Raw genomic sequence first — 26,747 nt, 5'->3', positions numbered from 1 at the left:
TTATTGTTTTAGCCTTGTTGGTCTCAAGACAATAAAAACACAACTTAAATCATATAACAATAAATGAAGCCAGTAAAAATATTTCTGAAATTGAGTATTTAAAAATTAAATTAAAAATGGGGTATTATTATGAAAAGCTTTAATTACATTTCTAAAACCATTATTTCCAAGCCAGAAAATGCTAAAAACTATGTAGTTAAATTTTAACCTTCATTTTAATCCTTTTTAACCCATCAAAACATAAAAATGTAAACACTTCTAATGACAGAACTAAGAGTTATAAATAAGCAATATTTAACATTTAAATGAAATAAAGAGTTTTTCAATCATGGCAGCCAATTTTTCAAAGAGCCAGATGCTGGATATGCAGGTATGATCCAGAATTTTCCTGGGAGGATTATGGAAATAGGCAAAATACCACAGTGACCAACAGATGTGAGATGTTGGATTGGTTGTTTCAGGAGAGGTCCTATTGTAGATATCATACTGCTGGTACCTTCGCCTCAAATTACTATTAGCAAAGCCCTCTACAACCTAAGCATGGAATAACAAGTTCCATCCTTGTTATTTTTTGACATTTGATCAAAATAGAGCTGCTCTTGAAAACTGTTCCAGGTTGTTTACATATATCTCACAATGTAGAGTTAGGGTTAGCAAAGGTGAAATTCAGAACCCAGACATAAAATCCTTCAAAAATAATTATGATTTGCTAGTCATCATTATCCTGTAAAACCGTGAAGTAGTCCAAGTGCTGGAATTTAAGGACTTCATTGCCCCAACTGGTCCATCCAGGTTGCAAATTCCGAGCAAACAGCTCCAAGCATTCTACATCTGGCTTGGTATATTCTTTCAAAATCTCTAGAAAGTGAAAAACAAACAAACAGGGTGAGGATGATAAGGTGTTGGAAGTTGGAGAATAAAGACAGGGTAAATAACTTTACGGCAGGGCTATCAAACTCAATTTCATTGAGGACAGCATCAGGGTTGTGTTTGAACTCAGGGGGGTGGGGCGCATGGTCAGAGGAGGTGTGGCCAACTCAATATCACTCATGTTGGGGCGCCTATGGTGGCCCAAGTGCTCTGCCAGCGAAAATGGGCTCCTGAGCTCCAGTTTTGGCTGTTAACGGCCTCCTGCAACCCTCTGCCAGCAAAAACGGAGCTCGGGAGGGCAGCCTGTGGCCCTTGCATTCTCTATTTTCAGCTGTGATGGCCTCCTGCAACCCACTGCCAGTGAAAATGGAGCTTCATTTTCGTGCCAGAGGCACTGTGGGCCGATTCTTTGCTGTTTCCAGGGCAGCCCCGTGGGCCACATCTAAGCACCTCTCAGGCCGAATCTGGCTCTTGGGCCTTGAGTTTGACACCACTGCTTTACAGAGTTTCTTATTAGCCAAATTGATTGCATATTCTCAGAAAGAAATATTTAGTTAGTTAGAAAATTCATATGACACAAATATGAAATACCCATCCTTGGAAAAATGAACAGTACTACGAAAACTTTCAATTACTCTCATTTACACACTGTATTACCGTCATAAGGATCTAAAGGTTCACTTATGATGGTTGCAAATACAACTTTTGACTGACAGAGGTAAGTATCTTTAACCATTTCTTCCCTCGAATTTTGAATTTAGGATTCAAAAACTGAAAACAATCCACGTAGGGTATAATTTGATTTCATTTACTGTAAACTTTCAGTAACTGCATTTTACATTTTAGTGATAGTCAATATCAGTATGACTTACTTCCTGTATAGCTTTCACTGGCTTCGTATGGCATTTTGAAGAAACAGGCAAATCTAACCTTAAGCCAATTAAACTGTTGTAATTTCCTATTGATGATCTCTTAAGAGTGCAATTTATTGAATATGCAGATTGTTAATTCCTTAAAATCTTCTTTTTTAAAAGTTGAAGGTATGAGATAAATCAGTCATGTTCTGCTGTGCTTCAATACCAACTACCGTATTTGCCGGCGTATAAGGCGACCCGGCGTATAAGACGACCCCCACCACCACCGGAAATGCCCTCCAGAAATCCCGGGGCTGCAGCGGCAGGGCGGAGTGCCAGGGGCCATGGGAAGAGCAGGAAGGCTGCAGCCTCGGGCAGAGCGAGGCGGCGGGATGAAGCGGAGCGACGCAGGGGATCCGGGAAGCCAGAGCGCGCCGCTGCGTCCAACAAGCATCCGAAAGCCGGCAGTGGATATACCGGCGTATAAGACGACCCCCACTTGGAGGCATGTTTTTCGGGGCAAAAAAGTCGTCTTATACGCCGGCAAATACGGTAATCCTTTATACAGCAATTTGAACGTATAAAACCATATAATGTTCTAAGTACATCTGAACTATGTTCTCACCATAACCAGATGGCAACTATGTTTAAACTTGTATTTGGGCACCAGTTTCACAAACTTTGACCCAAAATATTTCAATAATTTTCACAGATCACAGCTACAGTAGCCAGCATGTAATTTGGGACACCAGTTCCAGGCTTTAAATCTTTACAACCTTTTAGGAGGCTGCAAAAAGTTAGGAATCACTACATTGTTTTGCTGCCATTTAAGGTCACCTTGATTTTTGCCATGTAAATCTGGTAGTTCCAAATTAATGGGACAAAGTCTTCGTTGGTAAAGCTCAATAAACATTATTTATCCTTATATTCATGTATTACTTAGGACTTTCATTTGATGCATAATTTTTCCTTTAACACTATCTATACATCACATTTCTCCAAATTGGTATTAGACTACACCTTCCATAATCATCAGCCACAATGGCCAATGACTAGAGAACTGTAAGTGCTGGACACATTTGGAAGGGCTGTCCAACAGGTAAATAAATGGCAACCTGTTGAATTGCAGTATATAGTGAAAGTATTAAAAAAAACCTAACCCCTAGGGAGGGATATCATAGATGAGCTGCAAAAATACAGAACTAAATGGTAGAGAAGAGGATTCTGTACTATTATTATTATTATTATTATTATTATTATTATTATTATTATTATTATTATTATTATTATTATTATTTCTGTATTATTATTCCCAGAAACTCCAACCAGAAAAGACATAATAATCACACAGTATTGTTATTATCAACTTATCTACTTAAAAATCTAGGAAAAACAGGAAATGGGAACAAATCTCGTATTCAATCCTGTGCCTGAAAGTGCACTTTTCACTGAAATATTTTACATAAAAGGCTTTACTTGGTGTTAATTTTATCGTCACTCTGTCTATATATTTCTTGTCACAAAGTATTTCTATTAAATGTTGATTCTTCCATACCTTGCCTCTAGCAATCTCTGATTTTATATTAGAAATAGCATTTAAGTCTTCACTCTATGGTTGCTCTTCTGACACAAACTATGAAATGATTAATGCCTAAATTTTTCTTCTCACTGAAAATGCCACTATTGCTATTTTATCCTGTGCTGAACATGTTTTAACCAGGAAAATTAGATTATTTAATAAAATGTAACATTTATATCATATTATTTCACTAACTGAAATAGACTATTATTCTCTGAATACAGAAGAACATGCCTGTGAACTGGGATAATAGTCCTTCTAGTCCATGGGCCGTAATACTAGTCTCAGATTTGATATCCCGACTGTAGTTATCACAATTTCAGGTCCTGATCTACTAAAATGTACCTAGAACCTAGAGATTATTATTATATAGGAAGCAGTTTGGTATAATGGTTAAGGTAATGGACTAAACACCAGATCACAAATTCCAATTGCCCCTTAGGAATGAAAACCAGCCAAGTGACTTTTCGGCCTCTCATTTTCTGAATCCAACCCATTTTGAAGAGTTAGCATGGAAAAATTATGAGGCAGGATCATTATGTATATTGCTTTGAGTTGTACAAAATAAAGAGAAGATGTAAAACTAAACATTAATGTCATTTTACATATCCACTGACGTTCTTGTAATTGTGGCAGGAATATATAAAATAAATAACGAATTTCTAAAATACTAGCATAGAATAAATAAATAGGTAGCACAGAATACAGTAATGGAATAAAAATGTCAGGAGGTTTTCCATGGCTTTTATTGCTATTTTAAACACACAGGGAAACAAATTTAAGAATCTATATTTAAAATAACTTAGAGTAACTTTCATTTTTATTTTTTAGCCAAGTTCCTTTCAGAATCCATTTGTACTTGATGAGTAATTCATATAAAGTTTGCTTGCATAATGGTTTAAAGGACACTTTGATCATGGCAATATTTTGGCAGTGATCCTGTGGGAAGTGACTTTTGTACATACATAAGTATATGCAAATAATCCAGGAAAATCTCAAAATAACTGCTTCAAACTTTCAGGATGATGAATGATTCACATAGCTGTACTATGTAGCATGCAGTGATACTAAAAATGCCAATTCGTGCCAGTAAGGGTTCTGAGGTCTTATACTTTTTCACTGATATTCTTTTCTCTCATTTTATATTAAAATAAATTCTCAAGAAAAAGAAAATTACCTTGATTTTTATAGTGCATTACATATTTTTTTCCAATCCTCGTTTTTAGGTGGAAAACATGCCAATGTATATTCTTTATTTTGTATATAACAAAAGGTTTATATATTAAGGAACACAATATGATGCAAGTTTTTAACAGTTTAATGGTAAAATAAGTGTCATCTTTTTTAACCACAGCAATAAAATAGGACTTATATTGGTCTATTCTCTCTTGACCTTTATGTGTTTACTCAATGAAAGGTGGTTGTGTCAGTTTTCAAGATCTGAATTAGATAGCTTTTGATTCAGTCTATGATCATTAGACTGACTCCCAAACTTAATGTTATAATTGTGAATGGATGGGAGAATTGAGGCTTATAAACTGTAAAATAAGACAGAAATAAAATGTAGAAAATGCAGCTAGTCTGTACCTGAAATTTATGCCACACAGAATTTGCACCATGAAGCATTTGATATAATTTATTAGTTTTGAAAGTATCATAAAACAAAACAGTTTCAAAATATTTAAAACAACAATTAAGGAAAAGAAATTTCATAGATTTTTTTCCTAACCTATGAATAAAAATAAACAATCAAAATACTTGAACACAGCTATTAGGAATAGACTGCTATGCTATGTTATATTTCTTTTTCCAGGAACAATTAAAAAAACAAATACAAACTTCTGTAATGTAAATTAAATTTTATTTGCCATATTTAATGATGTGAGCATTAAACAAAGAAGTATTATTAGAAACTTCTAGTGTCATAATTTCACAGTTAAATTCAAATCACAAAACAAAATATAATTTTAATTATTTATGCAAAGTTCTCTTTTTGTCTGAACAAAAGATGACAAACAGGTTTTTATTGAAATAAAATACTGTGGTAAACTAACATTGTTAATTGCACTGGTTTCTTTTTAAAATAAAAAATTGTGTGTGGATAATTTATATGTTTTCTTTTATTTCAACTTTTTCTTTTATGTTCATGCTATAAACTTTGGGGGGAAAATCCCTCTACTGGCAATTCTAGTTAATAGTTTTTCACCACTGTAAAACATTTTATCTTCTAGTCACAAGACTTGAATATCTTCCCATACACTGAAGCCCTAAATTGGCAGTTTAGTTATCTGCAGTTTTATGTTGTTCTGCATAATCATTCACTCTAGAAATTTATTACTCTAGAAATTAGCTACATGTATGTGCAAAATGAAATATGAACTACTAATATGCAAATAAAATAAAGTATTGTTTTATCTGAAGAAGCAATTAGCTAGCAAAGAACATAGTCACAAACTTTTCTATATGTATTTAAACCCCCCCACACACACACACGAACATAAACTACAAGTAGTCCTCACTTAGTAATCATTTGTTCAGCATCCATTTGAAATTACTGCAGTGCTGAACAAATGGCTTTACAACCTATCCCTGAAATTATAGCCATTGCAGTTCCTCCATGGTCACATGATCAAAATTAGGCTGCTTGGCACCTACATATTTATAACTGCAGGAATGCTTCAACTCCCCCACATACCTTCTCTCGCCCCCAATCGACAGACAGTAGACTGTAATCCGTTCCATGACTTTGGTCGCAACCTGATTTGTTTGTGACCGGAAGTGAGACTGACTTCACATGCACGTACAAAAAAAATGCCATGGAAGGGGAAATCACCATGGAAGGGGAAATAGCCATGGCTGTGTTTGATCGCCATCCGAGTATTTGTTTGTGACCAGATGCAAAAATTTTGCCAAAGTTTTGGTTGTCACCCAATTTGGCCATGGTTAGAAGCGTTCATGACCAGAGGTTCTACATTCCATAGCCAGTGCATGATAGCATACCTTTGCCATTTTTCTGCTTCTACTGCTTACCAAGCGCGCCCGGACCAGCCCTTCATCATGCAACTGCTGGCAGTCAAGGCTTTTTTTTCCAGGTTGTACCTGGTGGTTTCCTCACAAGACCTGAGGAAGATGGCCTCAAAGAGCCATCAGTAGTGTTGCAAAGGGCCAGGCAGTCACACATTGTTAGCAGAAGGAGCAAAAAGATTGTGAAGATCAGCTGGGGTGGTGGAGCACATGGCAGGAGCCTCAGAGTGCAGAGTGGCAAGGCAACTGCAGCTGGGATTGGGTGGGCTGGCTGGGGCTTTGGGCACATGCTGGGACAGGCAGCTACGGCTTCACGCCATTCTGCACTGCTGAGCCAGGCTGGGGCTGCTGAGCGGGGCACACCAAGAAGCTCTTGAGATGCAGTGTGGAAAGTAGCCCAGAGCCCACAAGGCAGGGTGCAGCACAGCCAAAAGGACAGAATTGGGAAGGAATAGACATTTGGATGAGTTGAAGGGGAGTTACCCCATACCTTGGAAGAATCACCCTGAATTGCTTGAATTGGGGTGGGTCTTTGGTATTGACTACTGGAATTTGGTTAACACAGCAGTGGGAAGTGTGGGATTGTTGTCATTAAGCAATGTGTCATGTGTCATTGTGCATTACTTACTGGTGGACATTAGCAGTCCCAACTGCTAACTTGCCTTCCACTTCTTGCATTATGAAAATACAATTATTTTCAACCACTACAGATAAAAAAAACTGTTGATTTCAGGCACTAGAGACACAGATTCTATCATCTCTTAATTATTCACTTGACACAAAGTAATGAGGAAAATCTGAATAATTTGCCTATTGCAGCAGTAAATATTGCCTTCTGTCTTTAAACAGTGCCATACCCAAAGAATATGGTAAGCTTCTGATATAATTGAAGAAAATGAATCTGTGAAAAGCTCCAAAATAGATATGGTTATACATTATTTAATATTTATGTTAATATTTATGGCAAGAAAAGAGAGAAGGATGTTGTGATATGGTTTTATTATCATCCATTGGTTAAACAATTCCAGTATACAATTGCCTTATTCCCACAATGATTCTGTACTCATTTACCTAAAAATCCAATGTTATGCGGAAAAATAAAAGAGAGTAAGTATTCCCGTTAAGGTGATCATTACATTTATACCCTGTTTCATATAAAACCACTGATCAGTAAACTTGGTTGTACATGACTTAATCATTTTGGTGTATATTTACCATATATTTCAATAAACATCATCAGGATGACTCAATTAGTTGTCACATATAGAGTAAAAGGGGTGGAACAAAAAAAAATTCTGTCATTACTTTGTTTTACTTCCCCATATTTTGCTAGCAAGGTATCAAGGCTATATCTGCAAACAGAACAATTAGCTCAAAATCTAGTCCCAGGAAATGCTCTGAATAAAATTTGCTATGCTATAATCTTTTAAAGATTAGCTTACTTTTAACAGTTGCAATGACTGTTAAGCCTAAGGTAGTAAAATTATATATTGGCATGTCCGATTAAAACTAGGCAAACTGACATTCAAAATTAAGCTCCTAATGAAAATTCACAAGCTCTCATAATTTTCTGAAAATCTCCATGTCATATTAATGATGGTCCAGAATCACCAGTGCGAATGAGTAAGAACACTATGCAATTAACCAGCCAGACAAATTGAAAATATAAAGCCTTACAAATATAAAAAAAAATATTTCTAGAACTTACCTGTAAGAGGAGGCTTATGTGAATGAAAAGTACAAGGTACACTGACAATTAATTTCTGATCAGGAATTGCAGAAAACTTTTCATCTTCTGAAAGCCTGTTTTATATATAAAAAAGGAAGACAATATAAAAAGAAAACCTTGAGTGATTTATACAGACACAGTATCTGGGAAAGATTTGTACATTCATTGGTATTTCTCTTCCTAAACAAAATAATTAGAATGATTTAAAAAGCAAAACAAAAAGCCAAAGGCCACTCTCATACCGGAAGCCATAATGAAGCTAATACATAATTGTTGAGAATATTTCTTTTTATGAAAGATAAATGGAAGCTTATGAAATTTCTTAAGTTTTTGTAAAACAAAAGTAAAACTACAGGAAGAAGACAAACAGAACACAACCAATACATATTTCAAGCATAAATATTGCCTGGCTATATAAAAATGTGTAATTCCAGGGCACAAATGCTTCATTTGGTGGCAGCAACCAATAATACCCTTTCAAGGCATATGTAAGACTTAACTGCAGCTTTACCCTAAGTAAATGAAGGAGCCATAGAAGATACCTAGCTTATAGAATGTTAACCAACTTGTTATTTTTTTGCTGCAACAGGATTTGCACTAACTTACCCACACTTAGCTGTCGATTCCCAACTCTTCAAAAGACAAAACTCTGATGGATAATAAAGAAGGTGTGATTTGTAGTTATGGATATCAGCATCTTTTCCTGTCCTCACCTAACCTACGCTAACAAGAAAACTAAATGGATCTTCAGAAGCAGGTGGCATTATCTCTTCAGAGAAAGAAGCAGTAGTCTACTAGCTCTGTTCACAACCTGGATGGATTTCAATCCCTGTAATTGGTTGATTATTATGGGAACAGAAGCCTAACACACCAAGGGGTACCCACTTGATGAACACCACTCTGTAAGTGAGAGGATTTCAAACTTTTTCAGGTCATGAAATCTGTGGGTTAAAAACAAAACAAAACCTGAACCCCTGAATCAAAAGGAAAAGTTCTTTGCAACAGAAAATTGATTGTGTTTGAGTGAACTTTTTTCTTTGTCCTTAGTCTCCCATGAACCTCCATAACCTTCCTGTGGAACCTCCCTGCAAATGCCTCTACAATTATATCCTATCCCCCCCCCCACCATTTAATAATAATTGGATATTCACTGAATGCACTTTAAAGCATTTATTGAAAAAAAAAAGTTTTGCAACATCATGGGAAAGAAGCAAATAATCAGATATCTGATTGCAACTCGCTTAAAGCAGGCATTCCTCAGTCTTGTATTAAGAAACCACACTCATCCCTTTAAACTTGTTTGCAAAACTCAACTAAGCATTGCTAACTCAATGCTACACAATAATACTGCATATAAATAATATTACAAATTCAATGTCCATACCTTAGTGGTACATCTGTATTTCCCTGGACTCTACCTAGTACAAGAATTTCATATGGCTTTTTGTGAAGAGAATCTAATGGAATCACAAATTCTCCAGACTTTGTAATCTGAAACAGAGAAATTTGAACAAATGTAGCAAGCGTAAGCAAACAGCACAAGAAATTTTATGTGTGTTTTACACGTATTTGTTTTTAATCAGAAAACAGTGGCTGTTGATATATACATATACATATATTTATACACACACACACACACACACATACACACACGTCTGACATGACTACAAATAAAAAATACAAATCAATGCATACATTTCTCCATCTTAGGATTCAAGAGCTGCCCAAATCTGGTCAAACAAAACCAATTCTAGTGTTTTGAATCACTCAGCAAGGCTAAATGCTAAAAATTACCAATTTAACATTGCATTATAAATTAAGTTTAAACCTGAGCTAATTGTGTCAGCATTATTAAGAACAAAATAACTTAAATTTGAGGAATATTGAGTTTCACATAAGGGAAGCTATTGAATAGAAGCAAATTTGGAACATTGTGAACACTGCTACAATCACTGATTGGGACAATTTATGCTTGAAGGGCTGCAACCACAGGAAAACAGCATCCTTCTCTTTCCTTTCCATTTATAACTTTTCTAAGGAAATCAACAATATGGCGATAACAGCTCATCCAGTTTAAAAATCTTATTCCTAAACGTTGGATCAACTGCTGGAAAATCATCTATTGACAAATATGTGAATCATAGTCACTTGGCTGTCAGAAATTGAAGCAATTTCTTCCATTTGCTTTGCTCACTAGGCTATTCTATATTGTATACCAGACTAAGATTGGAAAGCAAGAAGGAGAAAGTACATGGGCTGCGGAAATTTTTAATCTCACTATCCCAATGCTCCTTCCCCTGTCTGCTAATTCTGAGCATAGCCTTTTATATTTCAGTGCCTGGAACAGTAGAGAGAACAGGCCTTTGTGAAACAGAGCTTAGATTTTGTTTTGTACCTTGGAAACAACTTCACCAAAGCAAAAATGTAAGCTAATTAGTCTCAACCAAGAATTTTGAGTGGCCTCAAAATGCATACAGCCTACAAAACTACTGCAGGACTAGTCTCTTCTCAGCTTTCCACTCGGCTTCCAGGCTAGGAATTTTCATGACTGCCCATAACTGGCAAAAAAAGGAGCTGTTTTCAGTATTCAGGTGCTCATCAAAGTCACATGTTTTGCATACTACTGAAGCGTTTATAAAGCCATTCAGCCTGGAAGAACTTTTGCCAAAACCAGAAGGTAGTGCTAGGGACAATAGCCTCCTATCTTAGTCTTAGTGGACAACCAACTGAATATGAGCCAGCAGTATGTAGCAGCAGCTAAAAAAGCTAATGCAACCCAAAGTTGCATTAACAGAAGGATACAATCAAGATCAAGTAAGGTACTAATACCACTCTATAAAGCCTTAGCAAGACCACACCCAGAGTACTGCATCCAGTTTTGGTCACCCCACTATAAAAAATGTTGAGGCTATAGAAAAAGCACAGAGAAGAGCAACCAGGATGATTAGGGGACTGGAGATTAAAACATATGAAGAACGGTTACAGGAACTGGGCATGGCTAGTCTAGTGAAGAGAAGGACCGGGGGAGACATGATAGCAGTCTTCCAATATTTGAGGGGCTGCCACAGGGAGGAAGGGGTCAGGCTATTTTCTAAAGCACCTGAAGGCCAGACAAGGAATAATGGATGGAAACTGAACAAGGAGAGATTTAACCTGGAAATAAGGAGAAACTTTCTGACAGTGAGAACAATCAACCAATGGAATAGCTTGCCCTCGGAAGTTGCGTGAGCACCATCACTTGAGACCTTCAAGAAGAGATTGGACTGCCATTTGTCAGAAATGATGTAGGGTCTCCTGTTTGGGCAGGGGTTGGACTAAATGACCTACAAGGTCCCTTCCAACTCTGATTATCTGTTATCTAGATTATCGGTCTATGGCAGGGGTGTCAAACTCACATTGTCATGGCAGCGTCACATGACATATCGGGACTTTTCCTCCTTTGCTAAACTGGGAATGGGCGTGTCCAGCACATGACACATCCGGCCTGCAGGCTGCGAGTTTGACAGCTTGGTCTATGGTGTCCTTTCCCTATGCTATATGGTATCTACACAAAACTACTGTGGAAGGGAATTTGGGATTTTTAAATGAGCATCTTACCATACTACACCAAGGAAGCAACTGATACACTTGAACATTATTTAAAATGTTCAACTATATTTATGGATGAGAAATAACAAGCTGAAATTACTTCAGACAAGATAGCAGTGCTGTTAGTTTGGAAATTGAAATTTAGCTTGTTGTGGGTAGAGGTGTATTCCCTCTGAAAGTTTAAGAACTCCTTGATCCTCAGTTATAACTGGATTTGCAATTTTTCACCTTTGTGTATTTAGGTCTAGCCCACCATCTACAGCCTGACAAGTTTGGAAATGGTTATCGACTGTACTCTCCTGAAGCTACCCTTGGAAAGTGTCCAGAGATCGTGGCTGGTGTAAAATTTGGCCCTTAAGTTGTCAACCAAAGCAAAGTACGGGGAATGTATGAATCTATACATTCTGCACTGCTTGCTAATGACATACCAGTCAATGCTAGTCTACAGGGGTTTGCTATCTATAAAATATCATCTTCCTTTTAGCCCTTATCCACCTTTTAACACTGGTAGAAGAGACCCTTTTTAAGAGGCAACCACTATCAGAAACTCATCATTCTGATACATGAGAAGGGACATCTTTGATTCCAACTATATGGAATACACTCCCTCAGAAGGTACCTTTGTTTTTTGAGTTGTTATTGTTTGTTTACTTTTCACGTAGTTGTTCTTGACTAATCACCCGAGCAAAAAGATGGATTAAGGACAAGCAAACCTATTCTCTCACTCTAAAATTTCTAGTAGAAAAACTAAAAAACAGTGTAAGCTTTGCGCTGGTATTGATCAGAGATTTCTAGGCCGACAATGATCTCATTTATTTTTTAATTCTTAACTATAATAAAAACAGAAATACGGTATGTAAGCCTGATATTTAGAACTAAGGTATGTGAATTGTTGACTATCCCAACCTGTGACTTATAAATTAAGAAAAATAAATTAAAAATAAGGTAAAATGCATTTAAAATGTACCATTAAAATTAATACTGGAATTACTACAAACAAATATTTAATAGGGGAGAAAAAATCCAGCAAACTTACTTTTACCCAGAACCATTCAACAACACCATGTATAGACCAGTGAGGATAAAGTTCATTCTTTACAAATTGTAAATGCTTCTGTTTGTTGGTCACCCAAGTGACCACAAGACAATTTGGAGCTGCCAATGCTGGGACAGGAATTTCTTTGATTTGCCAGTGAGATAATAAACCATACCTAAATGTGGACAGAAAAAATTTACAGGTCACCCAAAGCAAAAAAAAAAAAAAAAATGTTTGAAATTTTCTGATGCTTTTTACAAACATTGTCTAATTTAATAACTTCTAACTAGATTAAATTTGAGTCAATAGTGACATCCAGTGGTGAAAAGCTTTCCTTTCCTTTAACAGATCCTTTTGGATCTATTAAATGCAGCAATCTAATTACAATCCATTTTCACTTCTCAAAGCAGATACATATTGGAGGGGAAAAAATTCTGAAGTAAAATGAGCTTTTAAATATTTTGCTGCATTTCTGAATATTAGATTAATAGTTGGAATAACTAATTTATGTGGTATTTTGGAAGCAGCATCTTCTTCAAATATGAAATTCACTACTGAAGAATGGTTATTGGCCACCAAATTACAAAATTTTAAAGTAGGATTATGAAAATTCTAATAAGAAGCAACTATTAATGTCTGACAATCCTGATGATTATGTACTTCCTACCGTATGAGACTATAAACTTCTGAATGACAGCTACTGTAGATAAGCAACAAGACAGTTATATTCATATTCTGCTTGCAGGCTTCCCAAAAGTATACAATTAACTATTATGGATATAGAATGCTGGGGTGTGTGGATACTTAGGCTGGGCCAACAGGACTCTTTAAAAATAGCAAAAGCACACTTTTTTTTTTTAAGTGCAACATTTATCAAGTATACTTCAGAAAGAAAATTCTGTGTACGTTCAGCTTTAAAAGCAAACCAGACTCTCAGCTTTCTCAGAAAGACGCATGCAATTTGCTTATTTCGCATTTCAGATAAAGCAATTTTTCCTCCTTACAAATCAACCCTTTAAGCAGCAGTTGCCAATCGCTGGTCTGCGGCCCACTGGTGGTCCGTGAGAAAATTTTGGTGGTCCGCAGAGAAATGTCTCCCCCAGAGCATCCCCCAAAGCAATTAATCCAGGCTGTGCAAGAACACAAGGCTGCGCCGCCCACATGGCCTGCAGGAACTCTCCCCCCAATCCTTACCTGGCAAACTTGCCTGCTAAATTGCTATTTTTCCTTTTTCCGACCATCACCTGTTCTGCTGTGCCGGGAGATTTAGATTAGGTAGAAAGCAGGAAATCGTTGGATTTCTTGCTTTCTAGCTAATCTTTAGATGAGCCGAATCTTCCTTAGGACTGAAGCAGTGCAGACTGAGCTAGCCGATGGCAGAAACAAGGATCTCTAAGTGAATCTGTGATTCTGTGAGCAACTCAATCTGCCTGCCTGCTTTGCCTGATTTTGGGTAAAAGTTGCTCTCTTTTTTATAAAAAAATCCAATATTTACATACATGGTGGGTTGTGAGTTAATTTTGTGAGCTTGCTTGCTAGCAAATTTTATGTTACAGACTGAGCTAGCCAATGGCAGAAACACAGATCTCTAAATGAATCTGCGATTCTGTGATCAACTCAATCTGCCTGCCTGCTTTGCCTGGTTTTGGATAAAAGTTGCTTTTATAAAAAAATCAATATTTATATAAATATTTATAATATTTACATACAAGCCGTGCCCAGCCAGTCACATGACTACCCAGCCACACCCACAAATTAGGCCATGCCCACAGAACTGGTTAGTAGTCCCTGGGATTTAAAATTATGAGTTTGGTGGTCCCTGAGGTCCAAAAGGTTGGCGACCCCTGCTCTAAACCAGGATATCAAATTCAATTTCACTGAGGGCCACATCAGGGTTGTGTTTGATCTTAGGGGACTGGGGTGGACATTGCCAGCATGTCATTCATGTCAGGGGCACCTGTGGTGGCCAAGTGCTCTACCATGAAAACAGGCTCCTCGGCCCCATTTTTGGCCGCAACAGCTTCCTGCAGCCTCTGGCAGTAAAAACAGAGCTCAGGGGGCTGCGCATAGCTTCCCTGAGCTCCATTTTCCCTGGCAGAGAGCTGCAGGATGCTGTCGCGGCCAAAAACGTAGCCTTGGACAGCTGCACGCAGCCCTCCCAAGCCCAATTTTCTCTGACAGAGCCACTGTGGGCTGGTCCTTTGCTGTTTCCAGGGTGGCTCCGCCAATCAGATCTAATCTGGCCCGCGGGCCCTGAGTTTGTTCTAAAGTTCTGAGCTTGCTCTAAACTGACTCAGCTAGCTTTGTCTGTCCACACTTGTAGTAGATTGTAAGATTTCTGATAGATAGAAAGTGTTAGGGTTTGAGGATTTAACCCCTAGCAGAGTAGTATTGCAGCAGTAGTCAAGCCAGGAAGCCAAAGGAGAGCGGAAGGGCCCCAGAGTATACACACACTGAACACAAACACTGTTTGTAGTTTAAATAGTTTTTAATCCAGTTAGAGTTTAAGCATTGTCATTCAGTCCATTAAGTCATTCACAGTATTTCCATCCAGTAAGACTCACTAGTATAGTCCAAGTTAAGAGTCCTTGCAATATCTTTATCAGCCGATAAAGATATCTTCTCCTCCTCCGGTTTCACTCTCCAGAGAAACAAACGCTGGATATTCAGCAAACAGTAGCAAACAATAACAGTTCAGTCACAGCACTCACAGTCAGTAATCACAGTTAGTCACAGCAGCACACAGTAACAGTAGCACACAGTTACAGCCAGCCAGAGCAGTCAGCAAGACAGTAAACTTTTCAGCTTCTAATGCTTCCTTATATTGTAACTTCAAACCGCACCCTTAATCGGCTAATTGCCTGCTGCATTGTGCTTAAAGTGATAAGCACTTAAACCATGATATCTAAGTTTTATATATTTATTCACCCAAACCATATTTGGTATCAATGTTATACCTAACATACTCCCCTTTTGGGTGAAATAAATATATAATAACTTTTACAATCTTATCCCATATTTTTCACAACTCTCCTGGTGCTTACTGGCACCTTGGGCTTTAGTAAAATTATCAGCTAAATTGTCCTCTGACATACAGTACTCTAGCTGAATCATCTTACTTCTTACAGATTGTCTCACGTTTAGGTATCTTAGATCTGTATGCTTGCTCCTTGTTTTTACTCCAATATTTGTGGCCATTTGAATTGCTGCCTGATTATCTTCATGTATAATTATAGGATAATCTACAGTTATACCTATATCAATTAACATTTGTTTATACATTATTAATTCTGTACATAACAATGATAAACAGGAGAATTCTGCCTCCATAGTAGACAAACTTATATGCTGTTGTCTTATTGACTTCCAGCCTATTAATGTATTACCCAGCATTATGGCTGTTCCTGAAGTCGACTTTCTAGTGTCTCTTTCTGATGCAAAGCTAGCATCTGCATAAGCACACAGAATTAAATCACCCTTTGGTTCTAAATACAATGAATAATTCATTGTCTTTTTAAGATATCTTAATATCCTCTTAGCTGCAATCCAGTGTCTTTCACATGGTGCAGAATTGAATCTAGCCAACTGATTCACGCAGTACGATATATCTGGTCTAGACCAATTACTAATATAACTCAAACTTCCAATTAAAGATTGATAAATCACCTTATCAAACTCAGGGCTTTGTACATCAGTGTTGCTAAACTCCTGACTCATTGGAGTCTTAGCTGGCTTACAAAGCTCCATCTTGTAATCTTTTAGTAATTTGCTTATCTTATCTTCCTGAGATATCTTATAACCTTTCCGTGTTTTCTTTATATTCAAACCGAGATACTTCTTTATCTCCCCTAATTGCTTGATCTTTATTCTCTTTCCTAATGATGCTATTATTTTATTTGCTTCATCATTAGTTTCAGTTATCAATGCAATGTCATCTGTGAATAGTAATAATAATGATACTTTCCCATTTATCTCCCTCTTAAACAGACATGGATCGGCTAAACCAGCTTTAAATCCTATATTGTCTAGTTCCTTTACAATATACTGGTTCCATTCATAGCCTGATTGTTTAAGACCATAGAGGCTTTTCTTTAACAACCAACAATCATTATTATCCTTATTTTCACTTTTAATACCAACAGGTTTTTTCATATAAATAGTATGTTTTAATGGGGCGTGCAAGTAAGCAGTTTCCACATCTAAATGGTTAACTATATAGTTTTTACTAGCTGCCCACACTAAAGCTGCCCTCAAGGTTGCTGCCTTAAGACTAGGTGCAAACACCTCATCGTAGTCATTAGCATTCTGCCTAAAACCTTGGGCTACTAACCTTGCCTTATGGATTAAATTACCATCCTTATCTGTTTTTACCTTAAATATCCATTTGCAGCCAATGGATTTCTTTCCTGCAGGTAATTTGGCATTTTCATACACCTTCATATCACTTAATGAATTCAGTTCCTTATTCATTGCTGCATACCATTTTACTTTTTCCTTATTAGGATACTTTTTAATTTCTTCAACAGAATTAGGAACTTGATTAATCTGGCACACTGTGTTAGCCTGGTACCTATCAGGCGGTCTAGATACACGTGTAGTTCTTCTGGGAATTACAGGGCTTACAGGAGGACTTTGTTGAACTACTACTTGTTCATCTTCCTCATCCTGTTCAGCTATTGAGTCTGTTTCTTCCTTTATGGGCACTATTTCATCCTGTATTTGTCTCTTTACTTTATTTTTAAAGTTACAGGGATAACTAATGGGATTTCTATAGGATTCAATAATTACATCTTTATTGGCATCCTGTTCTAATTTCTCCCATCCTTCATGTTCTAGAAATTGGGCACTAGCACTACATAACACTTTAGATGTGCCTTTCTCCCAAAATCTATATGCCCTATGGTTTGCCTGATAACCAACGAAGAAAAATCTTTTAGCTCTATGTTGCCCTTTTTTTCTGAGTTGTGCAGGAATATGCACCCATGCTGGTGCACCAAATGTGTGCAGGTAACTTAGATCAGGTTTCCTGCCATGCCACCTGGTAAATGGAATTTCACCTGTTGTTGTATTAACAACGTTGTTCAATATGTTATTAGCACACATTGTAGCCTCCCCCCACAAAGAATCAGGTAACCCAGAATCATTTAACATTGTTCTAACCATTGCCTGTAGTGTTTGGCCTCTTCTTTCAATAAAAGCATTATGTTCTGGCCTGTATGGAGCAGACTTCTTATGCTCTATTCCAGCTACCTTAAGTCTGTTCTGGAATTTGTTATTAATAAATTCCGTGCCATTATCTGTCACCAGGGTTATCAATTGTCGTTTAGACTTTCTTTCAGCAAACCTAAGCCAATTGAAAAAATGTTGATATGTTTCAGTTTTGCTTTTCATTAAATAGCAAAACCCATATCTAGAATAATGGTCCATAATGCTCAGTATATATCTAGCACCTCCCATACTGGGTTTCTTTGGACCTATTATGTCTGCAAATACTACTTCTAAAGGTTCTTTTGTTTTGAAACCATTTAGCCTATTTGCAGGCAATACCTTGCTCTTATCTTCACAGCAAACATTACAACGCAAATATTTATCACAAGGTTTTAACCTTATTCCTTCAGATAACTCAACTGTACGTTTTAGCATTTTAAAATTTACATGCCCCAAACGCCTATGCAATAAATGGATACATTCATCATGAGGCTTTATATTATTAAATACAGTTTGAGCCTCCCCTTTCTTACTATTATCTAAGACATATAATGTTCCATTTAAAGCTGCAGTTACCCTTTTGTTATCTTTTTCAATTATGCAATTATTATCTTTAAAAGTAATTACATAACCTAATTTATCTAATACCCTTACTGAAAGCAAATTAAACTTTAGTTGCGGTACATACAACATTTTTATATCCTGGTTTATGTACGGACAACGTGCAAAACCTTGACCTTTCGCTTTCAGGTTCCAGCCGTTAGCAAGAGATATATGTTGAGAGCTTGTAGACATTTTTATAAATTTTGTCTTATCTCTTGTGATGCAGTGGGATGCGCCACTGTCAACCACCCATAAATTATTCTTCACATCAGAGTTGCTAAACGTGGCTAGTTCAAATGCTTTCTTTGGCTTTTTTACATTCTGGCTTTTTCTCTTTTTGCAAAATCTTGCCAAATGTCCTCTGATTCCACAATTAAAACACTTTTTAATTGTGTATGCCGTTGAAGATAAATTCTCTTCTTCCAGGTGCTGTACTTTGCTTTGCTGGTTTCTTTCAAGCTTTGAAGATAATTTCTCTTCTTTCTTATCTTCTCTCAGCTCGTCACGCTCACGCCTTCTTCTGGCTTCTTCTAGTAGCCTGCCTGTAATCTCGGTTAATGAGAGGCTTTCTTTTGGCAATACCTCTAACGAAGTTACATAGTCATCATAGCTTTGATCTAATGAAGATAATATTATGTAGACTTGTTGCAGTTCATTAAATATAAGCTCTTTTTCTTGCAAATCTTGAAAAATGCTCTTCATACAGTTTAAATGAACTAACATATCTCCATTCCTCTGAAGATGCGTTCGAAAAAGCTTCCGTGTAAGATTTATATGTGCTCCTACACTGTCCCGAACATAAATCTTCCTGAGGTTCTCCCAGCAGTTTGCAGCATTTTCTTCTCCACGAATATGGACAAGCTGCTGATCACAGAGAGTCAGTCCTATGATGCATAAAGCCTGCTCATTCTTCAGTTTAAAGTCTTGTAACTTTTCGTTATCATCATCATTAGCAGGATCCCAGCTACTCACATCTGGTGGGTTTGCTATAATGTCCCACAAACCTTCTTTGCGTAGAAGTAAACTACATTTCATTGACCATGAAACATAGTTTGTTCCATCCAGCCTGGATATCATGGACAGTTGTGACAAATTTACTTGTGCCATTACTCTTCAGATATTGTGACTATTTTAAACTAATTAAAACAGTTTGTTTTTACAGTAATGTGCAACTCACACCAACTCTCTGCTATATCCTGGTTAGTTAGACTATGCTGCTGGGCCCATAACCAATGTTAGGGTTTGAGGATTTAACCCTAGCAGAGTAGTATTGCAGCAGTAGTCAAGCCAGGAAGCCAAAGGAGAGCGGAAGGGCCCCAGAGTATACACACACTGAACACAAACACTGTTTGTAGTTTAAATAGTTTTTAATCCAGTTAGAGTTTAAGCATTGTCATTCAGTCCATTAAGTCATTCACAGTATTTCCATCCAGTAAGACTCACTAGTATAGTCCAAGTTAAGAGTCCTTGCAATATCTTTATCAGCCGATAAAGATATCTTCTCCTCCTCCGGTTTCACTCTCCAGAGAAACAAACGCTGGATATTCAGCAAACAGTAGCAAACAATAACAGTTCAGTCACAGCACTCACAGTCAGTAATCACAGTTAGTCGCAGCAGCACACAGTAACAGTAGCACACAGTTACAGCCAGCCAGAGCAGTCAGCAAGACAGTAAACTTTTCAGCTTCTAATGCTTCCTTATATTGTAACTTCAAACCGCACCCTTAATCGGCTAATTGCCTGCTGCATTGTGCTTAAAGTGATAAGCACTTAAACCATGATATCTAAGTTTTATATATTTATTCACCCAAACCATATTTGGTATCAATGTTATACCTAACAGAAAGCAACAGGTGAAATACCTGTTCAATTAGCACAGGCAACCCCCAGGGCTGCCTGCTCTCACCATTACTCTATCAGAGATGAAAATGGATTTTAGGAGCAGCTCTCCTATTCTACCAATTCTTACTATATTAGAAAACATAGTATCAACAATAGAGACCTTCAAGTTTCTGGGTTCTACAGTATAATCTCCCAGGATTTGAAACGGACACTTAACATTAAAGCCATCATTAAAATGGCACGACAGCTTTCCTACATCAACTCAGAAAGTCCATACTGGCCCAGGAGCTGCTGATACAGTTCTGCAGAGGAATTATGGAATCTGTCACTTGTACTTCTATAACTGTCTGGTTTGGTACAGCAACCAAACAAGACAGGTACAGACTTCAGCAGATAATTAGGACTACCGAAAAAAACAATTGCAACCAGCCATTGAAGCTCTATATACTGCATGAGTCAGAAAGAGGGCTGAGAAAATATCTATAGACCCTTACATCCTGGACATAAACTGTTACAACTCCTCCCCTCAGGACACCACTATAAGGCATTGCATGCTAAAACAACCAGACACAAAGACAGTTTTTTCCCCTTGTACCATCACACTGCTCAACACTTAATTACCACAGGACTTCTGCCCAAGGATATTTATCCATGCAGAATGGCTTTTTTACTACCTTATTATTGTTATTGTTATTACTGTTATTATCTTTTCTACTACCTTCTCTTATTTGTATCATTACGTTTACTTTGTTGTTTGTATGTACACTGAGAGCTTATGTACCAGAGACGAATTCCTTGTGTGTGTAATCACACTTGGCCAATAAAGTGTTTGATCTGTTCCATTCTATCTTATTTTTTTTTTTTTTTTTTATTTTTTTTTTTTTTTTTTTTTTTTTTTTTTATTTTATTTTCTTTTTTTTTTTTTTTTTTTTTTTTTTTTTTTTTTTTAAATTTTTTTAATAAAATTTTAAATTTTTTTTCATTATTTTTTTTTATTTTTTTATTTTAATTTAATTTTTTTTAAAACAAAATGAACAAAAATAAAAACATTGTGTTATTTTTATATTTTTTTTTTTAAATTATTTTTTTTAAAAACTAATATAATAAAAAAATAACAAAAAAAAAAAAGAAAGAAAAAGAAAAAAAAATTAAAATTTTTTTTTTTTTTTTTTTTTTTTTTTTTTTTAATTATTTTTTTTATTTTAAATAAATTAATTTTTTTTTTTTTTTTTTTTTTTTTTTTTTTTTTTTTTTTTTAAAAAAAAATAAAAAAAAAAAAAAAAAAAAAATTATTTTTTTTTTTTTTTTTTTTTTTTTTTTATAATTTTATATTTTTAAATTAAACAACCAAAATTTTTTTAAAATACTCTTAAAGTAATATATTTATGAAAACAAGAATAATCACCAATTATAGCAATCTATCAATTAATTTTATAATAGAATAATTTCATTTAATAAACGCTAACCATTATGTCCTCTTACATTTGAGAATGTCAATCACAAAAAGCTTGTTAGGATGCCATTAACCAATTTTTTTATATCAAGCATACACAGCAAATTTTATTCAGATACCCTTTTGCAAATTACTTCCTTTTATTGTACCATTAAAACAGTAACCTGCCTGATAGCATGGTATTAAAAGCTTTTTACTTAATTTAAATAAAAATATACATTTATGGGAATCATACCTGTTGCTTCTTTTAACAGACTTGTTCTCCCATGGTGGGTCTATAACAATTATGTCATACTTCTTTTTATCTGGAAAAAAATGTTTTCAACAATTGCAGGAACAATTATTTGAAATTATAAAAGTATTTCCCATATTTTAAGATCCTAAAACTTACATCTTTCAAAGGAATTGAAAGTATGATATTTCCCTGCATTTTGAAACAATAAAAATCTGCCCTTATAATTTTATATCAACCACACTGCTTTACATGCAAAGCTGTATTTAACAGCTGAATTTCATACAAGCAATTATAACAGTTTCACATGTACCATAAAATATTTACTGGCTATCCAGGCAGATTTGTATGCTATAACAAGCATACATTATAGCTAAGGGAATGGACCATGAACAAGTTTTGTCATTCACTATACACTGAGATAAACATAATATTTTGCTTATATCAAGGCAAAATTCTACTAATCAAACTGTTCAAATTGATATTCAGGTCTTTCAATTCCTCCTTTACTAAAAATATACATAAAACTGCCATGAAAAATATTTAGGGATTGCTGAACAAGTGAGAAATTTTACTAAGGTATGTACCGGTACTTACAATTCAAAAGTGGCTGCATACACGAAAAATCTGATAAAAGAAATGCACTTCTGGGGGGAAATAAGTAGTTCTGTCCCATTAGGGTTAACATCTTCGCATTGTTTATATTATTTTCAGTAACACAGGTTAATTGAACTTGTTCTGGGTCAGAGGTTCCCTTGTCTATTACACGTTTTTGCTCTCTTTCATTCATGGAAACAAAGCACTTGGCCATCTCGCAAAGCTCAGCCAAACTGCAATTACTGGGTCCTTTGTCAGATGCCTTGACATAAAACTGGTCTATAGAATTAGGCTGAAGGAAACCACTTTTGCGTGCCTCCTGGATTAAACATCTAGTCCCATCCAAAATTATGCCACTGATCTGTGTACAGTAATAAAAGATAAAGGGAAATTGCTTGAAACATGCAGATTTGTCAACCACAATTTACTAAGAAGTTCAGTTGCACAATGAAAGCATGGAGCAGTTATAAAATGTTTTCGGATTTGTTCATCTTAACATTATTTCTTCATGTTTGAATGGAGAATGTTATGAATCCTTCACATGAACATTTTTGCAAACAGAAGCATTACAACAGAGATAGGACAATTATAAATGTTATTAGATTAGCAATCTTCTACTCACCTTGAGGCTTACAGATTCATTATTACCTAATTTACAATTTAAAAATGAAACCAAACTATTTAAAAATATTCACAGTATTTAGGAATGCACAAGATCAAGAAATAAAGCCAATTAACAACTGTCGCCATCAAAAGGTCTAAGTTACACATACAAGAATATGTTTCCTTATAGAAAAAGCAAAACTGCATGCATACATCACACTTAGCCATGGTTTAGGCACACTGTTGAGTAAATAAGAGATTCACCCATCAAGTTATGTAATAAAATCATGGTTTAAATAAACGGTATAAATAAGATTAGAAAAAACCTCCAAAATCATGCTAAATTTCTTATGACTTAGGACATTATTTAAGCCTGTTCCTAGTTAATTCATAATACTATGTCATAAAAATGCCTTTTTTATCATGCTAAACTAACACCAATCACTTTATGTCTAATTGTGGTTAAAATTACAGCATACATCCATTCATGCATAATCTCTAAGGTCGTTTCTTAACTATAGGTTATAGAATATTCTAGAATCATTTAACCACTATTAAACTAAATATTAGTAATCAGAATAGGCCTTATAACACTCCAGCAATGACTGAATGAGGCTATCAAGACATTAAAAGTCAATAATGAGGAAATAGCCTTAGTCACAAGTAAATAGACTATGTCTGCACTACCATTCACAAAAGAAACTACAATTGAAACACCTTTCAAAAAAAATTCAATGTACTTTTAGTTATAGTTTGCACTAAGCAAGAATGGATTCATACAATGAATTAAGTCATGACTGGAATCAGTTTGCTGTAGTGATTAATGTGCTGGTCTAGAAATTAGAAAACTGTGAGTTCTAGTCCTGCCTTGGGCATGAAAGTTAGCTGGGTAACTTTGGGTCAGTCACTCTCTCTTAGCCTAACTCACCTCACAGGGTTGTTGTTGTGGGGAAAATAGTTGGAAGAAGGAGTGTTAGGTGTATTTGTTGCCTTGAGTTACTTATAAAGGTAGGGTACAATCTGATAAATAAATAACCACATTCTATCTAAACATGAAGTGTGAATGTAACTTTTATTTCAACATACAAAGTTTCTCTTAACACTGAACATTTCTTAAGTTAAGCATATGTCACAAAAACAAATGGCACTGTCCCATTATTAGTCTTCAAACTTACCTTTAAATGATACTCTAAGATATCACTTTCACCATGATTAAGTTCACTGCTTCTTTTCCGTTTCTAAAGTTGAAAATGAGCAGATTAGCTACACTAACATTCAAATGTTAATTCAATTGTTATTACAATTAATACAATTAATAATTCTGTATATGAAGAAAAGATGTATTTTGTGATGAACTTGCATCCCTTAAACTTCACAAAGACAACTTAATGTGTATGTTAGCAAATAGCAGAATTTCATAGATGCACAACTTGTAACCTAGTTGGTGGGACAATGCTTCTCAGCATCTCACAATTCACCAACCATAAGTTGTAGTGGAATGTAGATACTTGGGAATTTCCTTTGTGGTATTTATCTCCCATTCTTTCAGTTCTTTGGGAAAGAAAGAAAATCCTGCTTTGATTTGCAGGTACTTGTGCTACTTAGGTCTTTCTTTTACCCACCAGGCTTCTTTCGCAAAAGAAGGCCCTGGAGAGTCTTCTTCCAAGGGTGGAATGTAAGAGAAGTCCAGCACCCTGGCTACACAAAAGAAGGCAGCATGAAGACCTTGGCAGTAGGAGCGTGCAGTGTGATGGGCAATGTGGGTAGCAGCAATATGTAGGACTGTCCAAAAGGTCAGAGATGGATGTATGATAGGCATCAACTGAAGAGGAGTGGTTACAAAGCGGCCAAACAGGAATGGCTTGGATTGGAGCAGATCCTCACCTAAAAAATTGTAGGATTCAGTTAACAACAAAAAGACGCACTGCCAAGACTGCTGTTACTAAGCAATGCAGTCATATCACATGTTATGATTGCATCAGTTAGGAGTGGAAATTTCAATCCCAATTACCATTATTAACCAAGAACTATGTATAATGCTGATTATTACAATATCCTTCTCAAATATGCACTACAATCCAGATGAGCCCACACACAATTCTCATAAACAAAGGCAGTGCTGCCTGGAGATAATGGTAACTGGGATACCAAGGGAAGTGGTATTATTTAGCTAGCGTTTCATATCCTGATTCCTTCCAAAGATGCCAGTGTTACATTTTCATGGAAATTATAGCACTAATACAGTATATCCAGGGAGCACCAGATGAGGTGACTCAGAATAAATGAATGATAGAAATTTCTCTTCATATTTAGGTTTTTGGGAAGAAAAAACTATAGCTTTTTTGCAGTACCGTTTTCATTCCAAACTATTGACTATAGGAAAAATATAGGATTTTCAGATGGGAAAGTGTTCCTCCCTTTAATTATCAGATGTGTCATTGTATGTGACACAGAGACCACAATAGACAACGAAAGTCAAGCCATGTGGCTTTCTAAGAGAGAAAATGCCACATAAGGAAACCAGCTTGTAGGATTACAACTCAAGAATGGCAAATACATATGATAGCATGAGTGTAAGACACATATTACTACTGTTACTCAGTGAACTACTAGCATGGTCTTTTACAGCAGGATCATTTTATACTTATAAATTCATAATAAAACTTTACTAGCACATGCTAAAATTAGATGTACTTGATTTCATTTACCAGGTTTATTAAATGCTGAAAGCAGGTAAAAATATACAGTGCTTATTACCAATGATCTACACAGCACACTTTTGGATTGCAAAAGTAATAATCTATAACTATTTTTATAATAAATCAGTGATTTCATTTTATGTTATTTACAGCATGAAAATGTATGTAAATGTGTAAGAAACGTATCTTCTTACTTTACCTTTTTAGCCTTAACTGTAATAACAGGTTTCTTGTCCTTATCATTTTTCTGCTGTTTGGATATACTAGTTTCTAGATTAATCCCACTATGCTTTTCTGTCTGGAAGCTTGCAGGAATATGGGGCTTAGTACATTAAAAAATTCTTCTCGAAATGAGTATGTCCTCTTTACCATATGATTAGATTTTTCTCCTGAGTTTCTAAATTTGGGAATAATTTTTTTTGTACATGATTTTATGGGAATCAAACTTGTACTTGTGGAAGCAGGAATAACAGTATTGTTAAAACTATCCTTAGCTGACTGCTCAAGAGAGTGGCAAAAATAGTATCCAGATTTATTTATGAAACAGAGGTGATCTAGTATCCAGCCAGCTGGAAGATAACATACAATTGACATTGTGTTGCATTAAGCATTAGTTTACCCAACTGTCAAATATTTTAATTCAATTCTGTGAAACTAGGTCTTTCTATGAGCACAGCATCTCTTCTCTGTTCACAAGACTGATCATTTTCAAGCATCTGAAAAAAGATGCCACTGCTATAAGAAATTAGCAGTTCAATAAAATTAAGACTGTTCTTAAAGCCAATGAAAAAATACTTTCCTGTTTTCTATATTCAATATTTTGCATATGA

At 35.8% G+C, this 26,747-nt stretch overlaps 1 protein-coding gene across 1 annotated transcript; it reads right to left on the bottom strand.

The window, feature by feature from the left end:
- Nucleotides 1–26,636, bottom strand: METTL4 (methyltransferase 4, N6-adenosine). Its single transcript, XM_087961609.1, is given in 9 exon segments — nt 1–858; nt 8,036–8,130; nt 9,441–9,547; nt 12,681–12,855; nt 22,022–22,091; nt 22,616–22,976; nt 24,394–24,456; nt 26,117–26,244; nt 26,247–26,636. Coding segments are annotated over 9 exon segments (1,413 nt in total). The 5' UTR covers nt 26,512–26,636; the 3' UTR covers nt 1–709.
- Between the last annotated feature and the right edge of the window lie 111 nt (nt 26,637–26,747).

The sequence above is a fragment of the Notechis scutatus genome, chromosome 3, assembly GCF_049901735.1.
Source record: "Notechis scutatus isolate UNSWTSFEM ecotype Mainland chromosome 3, rNotScu1.2, whole genome shotgun sequence".
Classification (NCBI taxonomy): Eukaryota; Metazoa; Chordata; class Lepidosauria; order Squamata; family Elapidae; genus Notechis; species Notechis scutatus.
Note: the sequence above shows the minus strand (reverse complement) of the source record. Positions and strands in the feature narration are given on the sequence as shown.